At 34.9% G+C, this 19,712-nt stretch overlaps 1 protein-coding gene across 3 annotated transcripts in view; it reads right to left on the bottom strand.

Annotated features, from left to right (window-relative positions):
- The window catches only part of ube4b (ubiquitination factor E4B, UFD2 homolog (S. cerevisiae)), a 57,493-nt gene that overhangs the window by 29,749 nt on the left and 8,032 nt on the right, over nucleotides 1-19,712 (bottom strand). Inside the window, exons 3-10 of one of the 3 annotated variants that reach the window (XM_056448933.1) lie at nucleotides 16,186-16,321; nucleotides 14,016-14,103; nucleotides 12,959-13,103; nucleotides 12,642-12,867; nucleotides 9,199-9,582; nucleotides 6,886-6,999; nucleotides 2,154-2,295; nucleotides 1,089-1,189 (exon numbers count right to left, since the gene is read on the bottom strand). In XM_056448933.1, the coding sequence (XP_056304908.1) occupies nucleotides 1,089-1,189; nucleotides 2,154-2,295; nucleotides 6,886-6,999; nucleotides 9,199-9,582; nucleotides 12,642-12,867; nucleotides 12,959-13,103; nucleotides 14,016-14,103; nucleotides 16,186-16,321 (1,336 nt within the window). The remainder of the gene's footprint in view (nucleotides 1-1,088; nucleotides 1,190-2,153; nucleotides 2,296-6,885; nucleotides 7,000-9,198; nucleotides 9,583-12,641; nucleotides 12,868-12,958; nucleotides 13,104-14,015; nucleotides 14,104-16,185; nucleotides 16,322-19,712) is intronic. The other 2 variants (XM_056448934.1, XM_056448935.1) reach the window with 2 other exon arrangements.

Below are 19,712 nucleotides of genomic sequence, written 5' to 3'. Positions count from 1 at the left end.
AAATGTATATTTACTATAGGTGTTTGGGGTCCAGAGTCACAAATACGAACTGTACTAATATTTAATACGTAGTACTTTTCACCTACTCCATAGATCACTATATGTGACTCACAAAACACATCCCGCTCTTAACATTAATGTGGTTTTTGCTGATGTAAACTATATTCCCTGCTGATTGACATTATTTATTGCCCAGCCCCACTTAAGCTCACTATAAATTCCCAGGATTACAGAATACAGCTTTTCAGAACAGTATCGAACTGACTATTTTTATTAAATATTAATTTAATTTAAATATTAACCATTTATTTTAAAACAGAATATACCTGCTTTATTCAAGCCCATCTCTGAATAGACAACATGCCAGATTAGAGCAAATTATTTAAATTTACTAACACAAATTTAGTAGGATTGCAAGACATTCAGTAAAAGTCAGAATTATTAGCCCCCCTTTGAATTTTTTTTTTCTTTTTTAAATATTTCCCAAATGATGTTTAACAGAGAAAGTAAATTTTCACAGTATGTCTGATAATATTTTTTCTTCTGGAAAAAGTCTTATTTGTTTTATTTCAGCTAGAATAAAAGCACTTTTTAGTTTTTTAATCAACATTTTAAGGTCAATATTATTAGCCCATTTAAGCAATTTTTTTTTCAATAATCTACACAACAAACCATCGTTATACAATAACTTGCCTAATTACCCTAACCTGCCTAGTTAACCTAATTAACCTAGTTAAGCCTTTAAATGTCACTTTAAGCGGTATAGACGTGTATTGAAAAATATCTAGTCAAATATTATTTACTGTCATCATGGCAAAGATAAAATAAATCAGTTATTAGAAATGAGTTATTAAAACTATTATGTTTAAAAATATGTTGAAAAAATCTTCTCTCCGCTAAACCGAAATTGGGGGAAAAAATAAACAGGGGGGCTAATAATTCACGGGAGCTAATAATTCTGACTTCAACTGTATATATAAGCCAATGCCACTTTTTTTTTTTTTTTAAGATTTGAAAAATCCAATTTCTAGGGTGAAAATGCCTCCAGAAAGTTGTTGAAGTGTTTTAAAAAGGTTGTTGTCTCTGACCTGGGCTGTGTGAGGGCACCTTGAAGCACTAGTGCAGCATGGGAAATGCACTGGGAGCGAATGTTGCTCAGCAGCTGACTGACAGCTGGTTGGCTGCACATCTGAAACAGAAGGGTATATGAATAACAATGTGTCTACATAGAAAGCAACCCAAGAGTCATGACCTATTTGATGAGTCTGATGCACAATTTCAGAACTTTTAACAAACAAACAAAACAAAACAAAAAAAAACACCACCTTAGCTTGATGCTTAATTTAACATGAATTGAGTTAGGGGGAATTTTAACAGATGTTAAAAATAAAAATGCATGATTTTTCAATGTTTGTTACATAACTGCACATGTGTAAAATAAAAATGATGATAATAAAATAATAATGTTCCTGAATGATTTCAGTAACCATTTGTTGTATTTTAAAAATATAAAACAACGTACTGATTCAAATATACATAAATTATGTTTGGTTTGTTTATATAATTACAATATATCTTTATTTGTATATTTTGTATATTAAAAAAATTATTTAAAAAAACAAGATTAAACAAACTTTAAAATATTTTCATTTTCTTTTTTAATAAATTGCATGCAAACATTCAATCAAATCTACAGGTGTATATATATAAATATATATATATATATATATTTAGTACATTATTTTGGCAGTATTGTAACAATGTTAAAAGCTGACATTGGTGGTTTATAAAGTGACAAGCTGCAACAAACACTTTTAGTGTAGACAACTTAATTGCCTAAAATAGAAGCTAATTATGTTTCACACCCTTGCCTAGCATAGACAAGGCGATACAACGAATAAACACCACATGAACAACTCATGCCAAAGAGGGAAATACCCCAGACGTGACATGACCTGTTTTATCTTTCACTTTCACATGCTCAACACCTCCACCTGTCCTTTGACAAACACTCCACTAAAATAGTGCTGTATTTCCTTGAACCACTTCTAATTCAGTCATATGTAAATAATATGTTAATGGACCACAATAACGAGATGTTAATTCAGAACTAAAGCTGTAGAAATGTGTGTACGATTTTTATCAGGAGCTACCTTTGGAGCCTTTCTCTCCTCCATCCCCACACTGTCAAAGCGCTCGATGAGGTAGTTGAGCATCTCCGTCTCTTTACAGGACTCTATGGTAAAGCGGTCACTACCTGAGTCACCAGCCATCCCTCCTGCAGATGCACCCAGGCTAGAAAGAGAAAAGAAAGAGAAAAATAAACCCTCACGCAATAAAGCATTTGTAGAGTGGAGATGGAAACCCCAAACTGAGTAAATAACCAAAACCACAGTGCTATAGCCAACCAGGGAAATTACTTATGATTCAGAATTCTTTTTCAGACACTAAGCTTTAAGAATGGTTGTTTTTAGACGAGCTATGAATTCGAAAATGAAGGTTTATTTCCATTTTGTAGCAAATAACTTTAAAATTGTATAACGCAAGCAGTGTTTGTTAATAGGAATGCAGTTGATGTTACCCCTGACTTACTTACACGGGCTACTATTATAGCCATTGGGATGGGCGATATATTATTGCTTTCAATATTCTGGTAAAAAATATTGTAAGTGTTCTTACGATAAAAAAAAAGTTACTTATTGTGATTATAACGATAAAACCTATAATTGGTTATTTCAGTGATAGTTCTGTTTACAAAAAGAAACTTACTGATGACCAGGACCAGGGTTGAAATATACAAATAACTAATATACATGAAATTTTATACTTCTCTTTAAAGATGCATGTATTTTTTAGTCTCAGTGGATATTTCTAAATTAACATCAATAATATTCTTATCGCAATAAATACCTAAAGATATTGTGATATCATTTTAAGTCCATATAACCCATCCCTATATAGTATGCAGATTTTTTACTTGGTTTTATGACACTTCACCTTCAATATATAGCTGAACAAATATTAGATCAAAACATTACTATCTTAAACTGGAATCGATTACTCAATTAGCTGCATTTGGTTATTGACTATTTGACACGGTCCAGGATCGTTTCGTTCTTCAAAACTCATCCAACAGTTCTGGTAGCTCAAACCTGCTCAGGAGGTGGTTCTCCCCAAGGAGATTAAAGAGAACATTTATTAATTTGGATTTTGTTAAGATACAAATGCGTTCTATTTAAAGGTACCAATCCAGCTTTAGTCCAATTTCTGAAAGATTATAGACATAAACAATATTCAACTGTTTTTTTTTTTTTGCTTGTTTTATATGAAGAAATAATAATTTATGCAGTCATACACATGTTTTGACCGCTAATATGCCGGTGATTTGATGCTTTGCAAAAGTTGCAGACGCTGATTTCAAAATGCTTTTTTAATTCAAAATTTATTTAAATTCCTTACGCTGATTAAGAAACTAAAATAGGTCTAGGCTACTATAGCAAAGAAAATCCGCTCTAAAATGTAAACCTAAATAAATTGCTAAATACTCTCGATACATGAAATTGTAAACCTTGCAGCCCACAACAAAGGTGGAAAGTTATTGCTTTTCATATTTAATAAACCGTTTACTACGAATTTTATGTAATTTTGCTCACATGAAAAATTCAATATTAATCAGATGATGTCATTATGCTGCTGTGCCATCAGCCAATCGTTGCATTGCTGATCATGATTTAGAGGATCGATAGATCTGTCCTTCACAACACACACAGTGATCTCAGATCAGTTCATCCAGACATTTTAATCCGATTCGTGAACTTGTTTGAAGAACCAAATTGGCCAGAGATCAGTTATCAAGATTAAAAGATCCAGGATCTGCCAAATCATCTTAGATCATTTAAGCAAAGTACGAAAAATGGACCCCTGCTCTTTAAAGCATTAAAATCACTTAAAAATCAAGAAAATAAATATAGAAAAAAAAGACTACATTTGCTGTAAGAAACATTCAATAATTAATTTGAAATTAGGATGGTACTAACTTACATTCTCTCTTTTTTAGCTATTATAATACTCTCTTTACAGTCACTGTCACCAAAAAACATATATATAGGTTTACAAATCTCCACAGGACACATTTGATGTCAACCACCAATATTTTAGAAAAATTCACATTCTTTCGCACTCTGCTGGTTTAGCGTTCATGCGCAGAGCCACACTTATTAGCTCACCCACTCCGGACAGCCAAATGGAGATGTCTGCATTCCTTTCTAACATTTACAGATGAAAAATATACCTGTGACATGTTAGTTATGAAGTGAGGGAGACACAATGTCTCAAATACATCAGACTCAACAAAATATTTTCATTATTTCCTATGGCGAATTGATCCGATGATTAGCATTCTCCTCAAAGGCCTGTTGCCTTGTTCAGAGTCTGTTTTGGATTTTACCCAGGAAAGTTCACGTTTACTTTGAGCAAACTCTGAGTCTTTGGGCTCAAGAAGGTTTTGATCAGGCTTAGTCACCACGGTAACTTGCTGTAGTGCAACCTGTAGGCTAACCTGCTCCAGAGCAGGTTTTATTTTGGCAAACCCAAACTGGACCAATTAGCTGTGAGTAAAGTGACATACCTGATGGAACAAAGCCATTCCCAGTCCTGTGTGTCTCTTACATAAAGCATTTTTGGTCAAAACCGTTTTTTGTTGCTAACAATTAGTTTATATTATGTGAATTGAAGAGTTCCGATGCAAAAGCCACTAAATGTCACTTCCGGCAAAAGTGAGCTAATGACATTGAGCGAATGCGTTAGGCACGTAGTACACATTGAACAAATATTTTTGCTTCAAATCATCTAAATAGTAGCGTCAGTCCATTAAGAAATAACAGTTTGTTGGCAAAAGCCTATAAACGCCACTTGGATTTGACAGCAAAAGCCGCTATGTCCAGAGAAGAAATCAGAAGGCACGAATAGAATCATACTCATTCAATGTAGCAGCGCGCTGATAAGCTGGATTTTATGAGACGACGAACTAGATGAGCCTGTCCGAATGAAAACTTCCCATACCTCAAAACTCCATGCATTAAAAGAAAAGAAAACACTGTACAGTTGGAAATGTAACGTGCATTCATAATGTTTTTTTGGGCAGTGACGCTACTTTGAATGAGTCTGTTTTACTATACATTAAACGCCAAATGCGTTTCATGAAAGATGAAGATGTCGTCCTTTTATCCCACATGGATGCTATGAGGATAAACAAGTGATGAAAAAGAGACCAAGACCTTGAGTATGGTGAGAATCAATGAATGTCAGCTTCTAAAAGTGTCTGAGAGGCATCCCCTTTTTGCCCAGTATATCTACCTTGTGTTCTATATGCTAATGTAAGCTATCTTTTAAAACATAAATATAATGTATAAAACTCTATTTATATTACCTGTATGTCTGATAAGCTTTTCATATTAATGGACAATGCACAGATATTGATGTTTTACAATGCTTTTACACTACATTATTTGAATCTAACAAGCTTAGTTTGCAATGTTTACAATGTTTACATTGTTCTACTTGCATTAAATCCCAAATATCTGAAAAGACAACAGATTGTTAAGATTTAATTAAAGTCAATTTTAATGTTATTGATTAATGCACTTGACAGATTTTATTAATTAAATTTCCTTCTGCGTAGTCTCTGGTTTATCAGGGGTTACCACAGCGGAATGAACCGCCACTAACTTGACTGATTTATGTATTTTTAATTTTAGGTGGTTTGTGTAATGTGTTTTATGTTTGAAAAAATAATTTCTAATGGTATCTTTAGTGATTTTCAACTAAATACACTGTCGTGTCCCAATAGGTGGATTTAGAGGTTTTTGCAAAACAAGCACTGATGGATTTAGCTGGGTTTGATGCAAAAGAAAATTTACCTTCTTAAAAACCAAAGAACTGTCTGAAGAGACATTTTTGAAAAATAGTTATTTTATTTACTAGGTAATAACCTTTTCATTATCTATAAAATGAAACTTCTGAACCTAGTTATAGATGCCTGATAGAAAATGCTCATTTACAACAAAAAGAGGTCTGATGGATTTAGAGGGTATGCATCTGAACTCTTCAATTGTGATTATATTATAAATATTCAAATACTTTTCAACAGTGAAATAACATTACTAATGCCTCAAAATAATAACATTAACATCTAAATATTAACATATAAATTAGATCAGAGTAGGATCATACTTTACAACCACTTATGAACAGTTAATATCTTAATAATAGGCAGGTAATAGTAGATAATACCTAAAATAAAGTGTTACCAAAACTTCTTTGTAACTCTAATATTAAATGGCATAAAAATAGTTTCAATGAGGGCCTTTAATGATGCCAAAAGAACAAGAAAAAGCAGGTCTCTAATATCCTTGTTCCCCCTGCAGGTCTATGGTCATGAGACAGCATGCATTAGTGAACTCTAGGGTGAGACAACACTTCACAGCAGGCTTCTGGCTCTCATTAGTTCTGTTACAGTCAGTCAGCTAGCATTATCCCAACGCCTAACAATCAGTCCTTCACCAACACCACCGTCATCCAGCTCACACGTCCTGTGTGGGAGTTTAAAGGTCTGCAGGCTCACATTTCTGCTGTGAGCTGAATGCCACTAAAAAAAATCTTTGCGCAATGGGCACATTTTTTTGAGCCGACAGCAAATCTCTGTCCACAGAAAAGCGAGAGAAATGCTGATTTTGTCAGTCTGACGAGATCAACTACTACACGATCAGAGTCTATTATTTTGTGTCACTCTTTTTTGCCCATTTCTGTGCCCACGCTGGGCACGGCGGGCTGTTGTTAGCGGCCAGGCAGCACACTGAAGCATGCAACACACTTTGGCACCGATACCTGGACCCAAACTGCACCCCTGAAAAATCCTCCTCTTCCTCTTCCTCTTGTTCTTCATCACTGCTGTCCTGAGGCAAGTCAGACATGGCGAAGAAGAGGAGGGAGAAAGGGCTGCTGTGGACCCGGTGTGTGAATGAAAGTAGACAAATAGACTCAATGAAACATAATGACACTAGGGTAGATGTAACTTAACAGGAAGCTAAACTGGCGAGAAGCTGATGTTACAAAATATATTGGAATCAGCCATTATTATGTAATGCTTATTTATACATCACCGGTTTTGCTATTAAATTTGCCATTAAAAATTGCTATTAAGCACATTTTTAAAAACACCTACTGTACTATAACAATGGTCTTTATAATAGTACAACATTTATTGCTATCAGGATTAGACATATATTTATACATATACATTCATTAAAAATTTTTTTAATCAGTCAATACCAGATTTGCTCATTCACAATTTTAAAAGAGACTAGCAGTTATAGATTATAAATCATGTTTTAAAAAATAACCACTTATAATTTAAGGGCTAAATGCTATGGCCCTGATGTTAAAGATTTTATTTGACCTATCAAAAATATATATTATAATTTAATACGTTTAATAATACAATAATAAATTAATAATAAAAAATTTATAATTTTAGATATTTCCTAGCGAAATGTTTTAAATAAATAATGTAAAAACAAGCAAACTCCACTTGTCTCTATACAATTTTTTCCCCCAACATAAACTTTCTTTAAAATATATATATTTTTTTTAAATGAACAAATATTTTAAAAGTTTTAAAAACTATAATAAACTAAATCTATACACAACAATCTGTTCAGGTCGGTGTCCTTAGCAGTAAATGCATGGAGCACTTTTAAACAAATGTTATTGTAAGGAAAATAATTAAACCATTATGATAAACAGAGTTACAAACTACCTTTTTAAAGAAGTTTAAAGCTTTATTGATATGGATTGTTGGTGATTGTATGGGTTTTGGCCAGATTAGGTAGCAATACATGAACAAAGAAAAATTAAGACGCGTTTAAAAAAAGATTTAAGACCTACAACACAATTTTTCAGTAAATTTACTCCTTTTTAAGGCCTTTTTGATTTTGATTTTGAGATTTAAGACTTTAAGACCCTGCAGAAACCCTGTAATGGTACCTGATCATTTGCTCCATTTTACATAATTTACATACAATTCATTTTTAAAACCAGCTAAATTTTAATAATACTGTCGAAAGTCGCTCTTAGCACACCTCAGAATGAATCTCAATTCATTGTACACTAACATCCTTAATTCACATTTAAACAGCGACTTGAGTTTTTTTAAATAAAATGTTGATTTCAAAAATCTAACAGGGTGTCATATGACTTATCAAAAAATATTACTAGATTGTTAATTCACTAAAATCAGCTGATAGATAACGGTTAATGCTTATTTGCTCAAATTGTACATGTAGTTTAACTTACACATTATAATTTAACAATACTTACAAGTTTTTTTTCTATACTGTACATGCTGTGAGACGTTTAGGAAGTTTTTTATCTGTAACATATTGGTTATAATTATTGTTTGCTTGGTGTGCAAATCAAAGCAGACAGACTGAATGAAAAAAAAGAGGATACAACACATCTAACAGGGTGAAAAGGTACCTAGAGGGCATCGAGGTGGCCGGTGAAAGGATTATTATTAAATAAGCACCTATAAATTAATATTATTTATTATTATAAATATCACCAGATATTGCAATAAGTTTAATTCATCATAATCAGACATTTAAAAGTACCTGATAATTTGCTCTTTTTTACATAAATTACATATAATTCATTTTTAAACCACCTATAATTTAAAAATACTGTTGAAAGTCGTTTTTAAGCACATCGCACAATGAATCTCAATCATTTACATTGTACACTAACATCCTTAATTCACATTTAAACAGCAACTTTAGAGTTTAAAGAAATGTTGACTTCTAAATGTCTGACAAATCTAACAGGATGTCATATGACTTATCAAAACATATTACAAGATTGTTAATTCACTAATATCAGCTGATGTTAGCTAATTACTTAATGCTTGTTTGCTCAAATTGTACATGTAGTTTAACTTACACATTACAATTTAACAATACTAACAAGTTTTTTTTCTATACTGTACAATAACCTCACTTGTGCATTTAATTGTTTTACTATTCATATATTTAGGAAGTCTATTATCTGTTACTTATTGGTTATAAATATTGTTTGCCTGGTGTGCAAATAAAAGCAGATAGACAAAAAGTGGATGCAACACATCTAACAGGGTGAAAAAGGTACCTAGAGGGCATCCGGGTGGCCAGTGCAGTCCTTCTAGCCATAGTGGTGGGGGAGCCGGGCGGAAAGGGGAAAGGCATGGAGGTTTGGGTGCTATGGTGTCTGGGAGAAGGCCTGGAGGGGGTATCTGAAGTTGTAGGGGATGTGAGCATACCAGATGGAGCAGATCTGGAGCTTGGGCTTATGGGAATGGATGAGCTAAGGGAGTAGGGCCTGTATCTCTGGGAGATGGGCAAAGGGGCGGATGGAGACGGAAGGCTAGCGGGAGGGCGAGAGACCGGCGGACTGAGGGATACTGGGAGAGGGGCTGGAGAAGCCGGTGGGACAGATGGAGCACTCAATCTGGCAGAGCTCAGAGCTAGTGGGTTTGGGCTACAACCATAAAGACTGAAAACAACAAAGACATAGATGAACATGAAGACGGAAACACAGAAAACAGTAGGAAACTTGAAAAGAAACTGACGATGTAGGTGTAGGTAAAGATGTAGATGAACGTGAACAATTTAATTATACTAACAGTCAAAAAATTGGGACGAGTGAAATTTTGGATTTATTTAAAAGAAGCCTATTCAGCTCACCAAGGCTGCATTTATTTGATTACTAGTGAAATACTGTTACAGTATAAAATATGTATTTCCTTATTAAATGTGCATTTATTCCCGTGATTTAAAGCAGAATTTGCTTATCAAAGGATTCTAACTTTGAACTATGAAGCAGAAAAAAAAATAAAAATAAGTAAATAAATTTGAAAAAAAAAAAAAAAAAAAAAAAAAAAAAAACACCATTATTAATGATTAAGCTTATTATAAAAAACAGTATATCCGCTTATGATAAGTTATTATATTAATTTATTTATTAGAAATTTTAATAGCATTAAAATTTTACACTGAAGACTAAAGTATTAAAGCTGAATATTAGTGGTGTAACAGATCACAAATCTCACAATTCGGATCCCACTACGGTTGAGTCACGGATTGGACCATTTTTAGCAGCAAAAAAGGAAGGAGAAAAATGTCATTTGCTTTCCATTTATACAAAATATTACTGCAAAAACCATTGGTTTTAACAAACAAAACTTAGCTGTAAACAAAGAAAATATTCAATATGAAAAATGATCCTTGCTAATGTTGCTGACAATGCTAAATATAGAAATCTAATGTCTTGTACAAAAGATCATATTTATTTTCAATTAATGATTCAACAATTCACACATAAAACTTCATGTTTCATTATAGGTGTATCATTTTGAAAAACTTATAGACCAATTACCATATTTGTAAACAATCAGGATGCGCGCGCAGGGAGGTGGCAGAAAGAAGCCGGGAGCGCTTGCATTTACATCGAGGGAATGACATTTGATGCGGTACAGAGTTTGTTGTTGTCTTAGAAATAAGATATATTGATTACACATTATATATATTATTTACATAATGCTTTCAGCATATTATAACAGCTCATCACCCTGTCATAAGCGATTCGGCAAAATTAACATTAATGTGAGCGGCGTTCATCTGACAGGTCCATTTGCGATAGCACGCTCCCAATGAATACTGGATAAGACAAAATAACCAAGCATCCAGCCCCAAATATACAATCTCATTGAAGCTCCAAGTGATTTTACGAGAGAAAAGTTAAAGATCTACAAGTCATTGGATGCTAACAATGTTGGTCTGTGTGGTCATGTGCGAGAAATAATGCTCCATGATGACCAGATTCAACACTATGTAGAGCTAAAAACAGAGGTTCTGCTTAGCCAAAGACAAGGAAAGAAGACGGAGTTAACTTTATACAAGGCCTAGGTAATTAATCACCAACACGCAAAACGACTGCATTTGCAGGTTATTTCAGACCGAATATTCAAAGTGTCGTGGTAAACAATATAGGGAGTGTGTGTCAAGTTGTCACTGAATGAATGTGTGACTATAAAACCAAGTTTACCTTAATAACTTACACTTTCACATTTCATTCTTAGTATAAAGTGTCCACAGTTTAATTAACCGTATGTAACTGTTTTTGTTGAAATAATTTCTGCAATCAAAAACGAGTAGTGTGTCTGATTCAGCATAGCGTGAGCTTACCTGATATAACATGAGAACTGCAGAGTCCAGCATTTATAATTAGGTCGTCACTTCATTTAGCTCCCTTTTAGCCAAAGACGTCTGCGGTTAGCAATAAAGCAGTGTGGTGTATGGTAAAAGTTAAGTTTTCTATTTTTGGACTTTTTTGGACGAATTTGTCATCTTACCGCACAACACGACATCTTTACTATTGCAGCCTGTCTTTTTTTTGCAACCGGGGACCCGTGTGACGTCATGTGTGACGAAGGTTGGTAATTGGTCTATTCAGCGACATAATTTTGATAGTTGTTTATCGCCACCTATTGATTACACAATGTAATTACTACAACATTCACCAGTGTCAAGTTCCATTAAACGGTGATTTTAATCTTTACCATAAACATCACTGTTTATATTTGAACTATAAACTGTTCTCCCAGTACTTCTGTGTTATTTAAACTTACTGAAAAGGTGTAAAAACTGAATCTCTCTCGATCAATCGCAGATTTGAATGCAGCGCTACGAAGCATTAATAAACATATGCAAATCATTATCATTTATCATTCATGTTGCGGAGGTTTGAATTGAGATCCCGATCTTTTAATGTTTAATTGTGCAGCTTTACACTGAATGCATTAATGCAGGCTAAACAAACAGTGACAGAAAATACCATTACTTATTAACCCAAGAAAGCATTTTACAGTTGAAGTCAGAATTATTAGCACCCCTTTGAATTTTATTTTCTTTTTTAAATATTTCCCAAATTATGTTTAACAGAGCAAAGAAATTTTCACAGTAAGTTTGATAATATTTTTTCCTCTGGAGAAAGTCTTATTTGTTTTATTTCGGCAAGAATAAAAACAGTTTTTAATTTTTTAAAAACCATTTTAAGGTCAAAATTATAAGCCCCTTTAAGCTATTTTTTTTCGATAGTCAACAGAACAAACCATCGTTATACAATAACTTGCCTAATTACCCATAACCTGCCTAGTTTTCAACTGTATGTAGGTCCCACCACAATTATATTTTACAGGGAAGCCAAAATGATTTGATACACATGATTTGAATGACGCGGGAGGCGATCTCTCTGCAATTGTTATGGATGTTGGATTAACCCACGAATTCAAAAAAGTTATTAATCCGCGGGTCACGTACATTCCTAACTGTGGGTTGTGATCCATACGAATCATGGATCAACCGTGATCCGTTACACCCCTACTGAATTTATAACAATGAATGGCAGGAATTATGTTGCATTAGTATTTTACAATAAATAATAATTTTTACTGTATTTTGGATCAAATAAATGCAGTATGGTTGAGGAAAAAAAATCTTAATTATCCCACATTTTTGACTCGTAGTGTGGATGTTGCGAGCAAACACACTTGCCTGGAAAGAGAGCTGGCACCGAATGAACCAGCGCAGGGCATCATGGGACTGCCGCCCTGGCTGGAGGGTGGAACAAGAGTCAGGTGATGGTCTGGAGATCTGGCAGCAGTAATTGGCTGAGATGTGGCGGTCAAGCTGGCGAATGGGTTACAGTCACGGGAACGGGTGGACATCATGAGAGCCTCCATCAAAATCTGCCCGATCAGGTCTTTGAAGTCAGAGTAAACTACAAGAAAACAATAAAATTCAATTACAGAGAAAGCAAAGCGGCGACATTTTCAGTCAATCAGCAGCGGAGTCGTTTTTTTATTTCATACCATCTTTAGGGTTCTTCTGGAACTCAGCAGCAAGAGAAGGGAGGAAGATGACATCACGGTCCTGCTCCTTCCAGGAAACACGCAAAATCTTACAGATGAGCTGCAACGCCAACTCTTCAGAGACATCGGGATTGGATGAGGAGTCCTGCAAGTAAATCACACTTATGTCACTTACAAACACTTCAGATCTGTGGTTGTCAAATTCTCACAGGAAGGCATTTCCTGTTTAAATATTGCTTGTATTAAAACAGAATAACATTTTAAAGGGATACTTCACACAAAAATAAAGATTCTGTAATTATTTGCCCACCCTTTACATTATCTTGTGGAATTTATTTATAAAAGGTTGAAATCTGTAACCACTGACTTAAATAGAATTAGCTTTTCCTACTAAAGAGGACCTAATATGCCAAACTCACTCTTATGAGGGGTTTAAATACATTTGTGTGGCAGCAGTGTGTGATTACAGCCAGACTGTAATCAAAAAATGCATTCATTCTAAGAAACGCTTTGATTGACATTCTCCATTTACAAATGTCTTCAAAATGGGAAAGCCCCGCCCATTAGTGACAATCTCTTCCTACTTAGCATAAACAGCCCTGAGTGAGAAGCAGCCGTCTACCATCAGAGTTTCGAATCTGCTGCTATAGGCGCATATAGCTCATATAGCATATGCATAGGCATTTATCGCTCATTTGAGGAGGGCTGAGAACACAATCTCATTTGAATTTAAAGCAACAGACACCAAAACAGCACAGTTTGGATCCAAGCCTAAAAAGGACAGTTTAGAAAAACATTATTTGTGTGGTTTTTTGAGATGAAACACTCTAGGGAAATCAGAGACTTTTTACAACTTGTAAAAAAGGGGCATATTAGGTCCCCTTTAATGGTTTTCAGCCTTCTTCAAAACCTAATTTTTTTGTGTTAAACAAAACAAAGAAACTCACAAAGGTTTGTAAATTCCATTTCTGTGTAAACTATCCATTTAATATCTGCTGATTATTGTCCATAACACAAACTAACTGTCAATAATTATCCTATTGATACATGTGGTTACCTTCTCAGCAAGGTTCCTTTTCTCTCTGCGATCGCTGTCTTCCACCTCCATATTCTCGATTCCTGAGTCCACATCTACTTGGGACATGCTGAAGACCCCAAACATGAGATCCAATTCATTTACAGTACAAACTGACAACTAATGTAACTTCCGCACTGCATGTTATAAAACCGAAGACTCAAATACTGTGCAACTAGAGACTGCAATAACAAAAGGGCTGAATTTGTGATGAATATATGAGCAATTCCAGCGTTAAGGATCTGACATAACAGAATGAAAAGAAAAAAAAAAAAAAAAAGAGAGTAGGGGTTTAACCCCGGTATCCTGACCAAATCTGGCCTCTGTCCATTATGGCCTCCTAACCATACCCATATAATAATGGGCTTCATCACTGTCTTCTCTGCACTAATCAGCTGGTGTGTGGTGTGCGGTCTGGCGCAATATGGCTGCCGTCGTATCATCCAGGTGGATGCTGCACACTGGTGGTGGATGAGGAGATTCCCCTCAATGCGTAAAGTGCTTTAAGTGTCTAGAAAAGCGCTATATAAATGTAAGGAATTATTATTTTTTTATATTTGCAGTAAAAACTTAAAACATAAATTCACAGAGAAAGCATATGTTAACATTATATTGAAACATCTGTTTATATTTTCCAAAACAAATAACTACAGGGTTATGGGATCAGTAAAATATCAATCTGTAAACGTTTTTCAAATAAGGAAAATAGACATGTTATGGATGTGACCAAACAAGTATGCGAGTTTACAGTACTCAACATATTTTGTAACCCAAAAGAAATTATGTTTATCAAAATAAGAGTCGGCTCACTATAGAACAGAAATGATTGATTTTATTTTATTTTACTTTACTTTACATGTTTGCATTGGAGGATAAAGCTTTTGCTATGGATGTGACACTTCGCCGTTATGGATGTTAGGGGTACATGCATGGTATACTGGTACAATGGTAGTATCACGATACTATGGCTCCAAAATACTGCCGGTGCCACTGTAGTTTGTAAACGGTAGTATCATCAATAATGGTTTATCTACAATAGTAATGTTGCATGTGGAAAAGTCACTAAAACAATAGATTGTTTTATCTGAATATCTGTGGAGCCCTTTAAGGTTGCGAAACTGTGTAGAATTCACACCTTTTATGGTCACCTATTGCACGTTTTCTAACGCTTCAGTTCGAACGCGCATCTGAATCGGTTTATTTCTGTTCCTGTCAATATGATTTATTAGCGACAATCTCGCGGCAATCTCTTTAAAAGAACGACTCACAAAGTGAAATTGACTTACTTTGGATTGTTACCCGAGAAGACTGAAAAAGAAGAAATTTATGAAAAACACAAAATAGCACCAGGAAACATTGAAACAATTTTTGAGCAACTCATAAAGCCTAATTTTGTTGGAAGAAATTCTTTTTTTGTAACAAACTTCATACCGTATAATTTGTATGTTTATTTTAATGTATTTTGTCAGTTATCTACAAAATAAACAAAAAGAATGAATAAATTTTAGTTGAAGTGGGGCGCAAATAAGACTTTTTGACCTCAAGGGATTTATAAATTACATTCAAGTAGGCCTAATATAACAAAATATATAGTGTTTCTGACAATTTTCTTTATAATTTGAGTTGAATGAATTACAGTATCGCAATACGACTTGGTATATTATCATAAGATTAATTAATGGTATCGCGACAACCCAAATGAATGTGATGTATGTGAAATTGCCACTTGCGTGACTTTGGTAAATCAAATATAATTGTTTGAAAACATTGACAGAGACATGAGTATTTTTAAAGTATTGTAAAAATACTTGTTTACTCAAAAAAAAAAAAAAAAAAAAAACGTAGAAACGGTTTTACTATTTGGATGAATATTTTCTTTTTTATGACAAGGTTGACATTTGCATGGAATTGCTCATATACAGCTAAAAGAATTATCCTTTTTATGCACTTTAGGGATTATGAGGCTGAAGCACAAAAGAGCAATAGGTCATTCGCAGTGCAACAGTACAGAAAAAAAATGACAGCGTAAAGAGACTATTTACAGAGAGGCATCTCATGCATTCATCTGAAGAGATACACATCTTCATCTCCAGCACAATCTCTTATGTCACGCTCTGTCTCTGATAAAACACTCTCCTGAAAGGTATCTCACCTCTTCTCGCAGGAGGCTGTGTCGATGTCCATGCTCTGGGAGCGGGACAGGGATTGGGACTGTGTCTCCAGGCTGTTAGATGGAGAGCTGGAGAGAGAACTGACCCCCTCGCTGCTCTGGCTGCGGTACGCAACCCCTACAGTAACACAAAACAGGCTCTGTGTTTGAGTACAAACTTATGATTGTGTCATGGAAAAAAAGGGACTGCACAATATGTCGTTTCAGCATCGATATCGCAATGTACGCTTCTGGAATAGTCATTAATGGACTCTTTTCACAAGCCTGTTATGACGCATTTAACAGTCACCATAATCTTAAATCCTTGAAAGTTTTTAATATTTAGAATTTTTAAAAACATATGTACATTTATAAATGTATTATTACATCATTTTCTGTAATTTGATGCAAAGAATTACAGCTTATGCGAGGTGTTTGAAATGCAGCCTCTATGGGGCTGAGAGTAAATTTAACATTATACGCTCCTCTGGCTGCCATCATCAGTCTCGCACTATTTTTTTTTCCTTTTCCTGAAAGTCTTGATAACACCATCTTGGCATTTTTCTTATGGTTTCAGCAAATTGGATTGCAAAATAATTATTTGTTGTACTCTCCCATTCACTGCGCTCTAAGGGTGCTTTCACACTTGGTTCAATTGCTTGGACCAAACCCAAGTCCGATTGTCCACCCTTGCCACCTTCTCAGCTGGTTTGTGTTCACACTGTATTTTTTCCTTCTGAACCCCGGTACGCTTTCATCATCAAGCTGCTGTTTTGTGTTCAGCTGTTGCTAGGTGATGGCCACGAAAGCAAAGCACCAAAATGGTGAGGTACGAATATCACGGTCATTTTGAAAACCACAATTACCAAAACCAAAATACAGAAAGAGCGCTACTTACGTCTACCTGCTGCAAAAAAAAATATTAAAAACTTTCAGAACATCACGCGATGTCTACAGGAGTCGTATTTGGTGGGGACAAGCAGACATCAACACTGATTGCACTGGGTCAGTCCCGCTTGTCGCCAAGGTAGGTGATACACAGACATACACAAATGAATGAACGTAATGAAAACTAAAGTTTGTTGTACAGTTGGCAGTTCACTTCCACTATTTGGTACGATTATATTTATATTAGAAGTGAACTGTACCCGAGTTCGCACAAACCGTACCCCAAACCACCTCTTTCAGGTGGACTTAGGTACAGTTCACGGGTGCGCAGCAGAGTTCAGAGTTCAGTTCACACTAGCTAAACATACCATGCTCTGACAACAAACGAACCCGAGTGTGGACCAAAAGTACTAGTGTTAAAGCACCCTTAGTTTACCCAACTATGACGACTCCTGCTGCTGAGGAAACCTGGAAATGTGAAAAGGGTAAATAGACATCACAGGATACGCAATGTTGAGTTCATATGTTGGGATTATGTTTGATTTCAAAAAGATGAGATTTGTGGAGTTGAACCATAATAGAGTGAAAGTTTAGGTCACTCTTTATTTTGATGGTCCATTTGTTGAATTACGTTACATTGCATCTACATGCCAACTAATTCTCATTAGATTATAAGTAGACTATTAGGTTGAGGTTAGGGTTAGTGTAAGTCGACATTTAAGAAAACAAGTTTCTTTTAGTCAGTTAAATGTCTGTATCAACAGATAATAAGCAGACAGTCTACCAATACTCAAATAGACTATCAAAATAAAGCGTTACCAAAGTTTATCATCTGCATGTGTTTTTTAAGATCTGTGATTGTGCACTCAGGCACAAGAGTTGTGTGTAGGTTTAATAAAGTTACAATGAATAATATAAAGAGTTATTTTACATATAATCATTACATTTCTGTACATAAATACCGTTTGGCTCCCCCAAAAAACCATAAACCATTTAAAAACATTTATTATATTTTATGCCTGATTCACTCCCAGAATAATCCCTAAATCAATCTAAATTAATGAATTCTTTCCAAATAGAGTTGGTGTATTGATAGGTCGTTCTTGAACAATTCATTCATCTTGAGGGATCGGTTTGAGTCGTTCTTTCATCACGTGAATGACAGAAGCAAATCATATGCATTTAGAGCCGGAAAAAGATTTGATCCGTTCATTTCGAGTCCTCGGGTTTGAGTCATCTCTCTTTACATGCTGTCACATGATGAACGAACGACTCAAAAACCAGAAGACCCGAAAGGTGAACTAATCATGGCTCATTTCAGCTCAGACTGTGTGCAATGTGCATTGGTTAAGCTTATATGTCTGTGTGACATGAACAAACCACTCAAATTGGAGAAGAGCTGAGCTGACATAATCATAGACAAAAGACGAGGTAAACAACAAACGATTATTTTCTCTTTATTATAGCATTCTACTTATGACTTGTTTGTAGTGTGATCAATGTTTGGTAGCAACTCGTAACATTTTAATAATATTTTGTCAATTTGAACGAAATGACTCAAAAAAGATTCATTCTCCTCGCTGAATGAGACTCAAAGATCCAAGTCAGTAAAATGATCCAAACTTCGCATCACTAATCTGTTGAAATTATATTCATATTGCAGTATATACAGCAGAAAAACAAAATATTACAATGTCAACTTTTTCCAATATCATGCAGCCCCAAGAATAATTTGCTAAAGCTGTTGATAATGGGGGAAAAATAGTTAGTTAAATACTTAGTTAACTGAAGAACGTTCATTTTGGATAACCAAACATAAATCTACATCTAACTTTAATCAGTGGTTGAATGAGGAAAAACATCTGTAAAAATCTGTAAAACTGGTAAAAGTAAAAAATAATAATAATAATAATTAAAAAAAGCCCATAAGCTTATTTCTGTTCTGGATTCCAATGAGCTAAATTAATTGTCAAAGAGCCTTAATTTCATCTATTTTATCGTAATTCAAGTTTTTTTTTCTGTTCAGTTGTATATGGTGTTTGCCTGTATAATGTAACTCAACCTTCATTTATTAATTTTCTTTCCGGCTTAGTCCCTTTATTAATCCGGGGTCACCACAGCGGAATGAACCGCCAACTTATCCAGCACATTTTTACGCAGCGGATGCCGTTCCAGCCACAACCCATCTCTGGGAAACATCCACACACACTCATTCACACTCATCCACTACAGACAATTTAGCCTACCCAGTTCACCTGTACCGTATGTCTTTGGACTGGGGGAAACCGGAGCACCAGGAGGAAACCCACGCGAACGCAGGGAGAACGTGAAAACTCCACACAGAAACAAAACTTACAGCACTACCTACTGGGGTCAAAATCATTTTAAGCCAATCCATTTATGACCAGTTCTGGGGGGGTCAAATATCATCAGATTGCTTTAGTTGTGTAAACGCTCATGTGATCAAATGCATTCAAACAGCCACAAAAGGCCACCCACTCTCTGCCTACTGACCTAACACGTGACCGTTACAGGACATGTTGTCCATACTGCAGTATACCAAAACTGCATTACAACTAAAAGACACACAACATTGTACAGCGATGAACTCTGAGACAAAATAAATAAGTGATCCCTTTGAT

This window comes from Danio aesculapii, chromosome 23 (genome assembly GCF_903798145.1).
Source record: "Danio aesculapii chromosome 23, fDanAes4.1, whole genome shotgun sequence".
NCBI lineage: Eukaryota > Metazoa > Chordata > Actinopteri > Cypriniformes > Danionidae > Danio > Danio aesculapii.
This window is presented reverse-complemented; position numbering and strand designations above follow the sequence as displayed.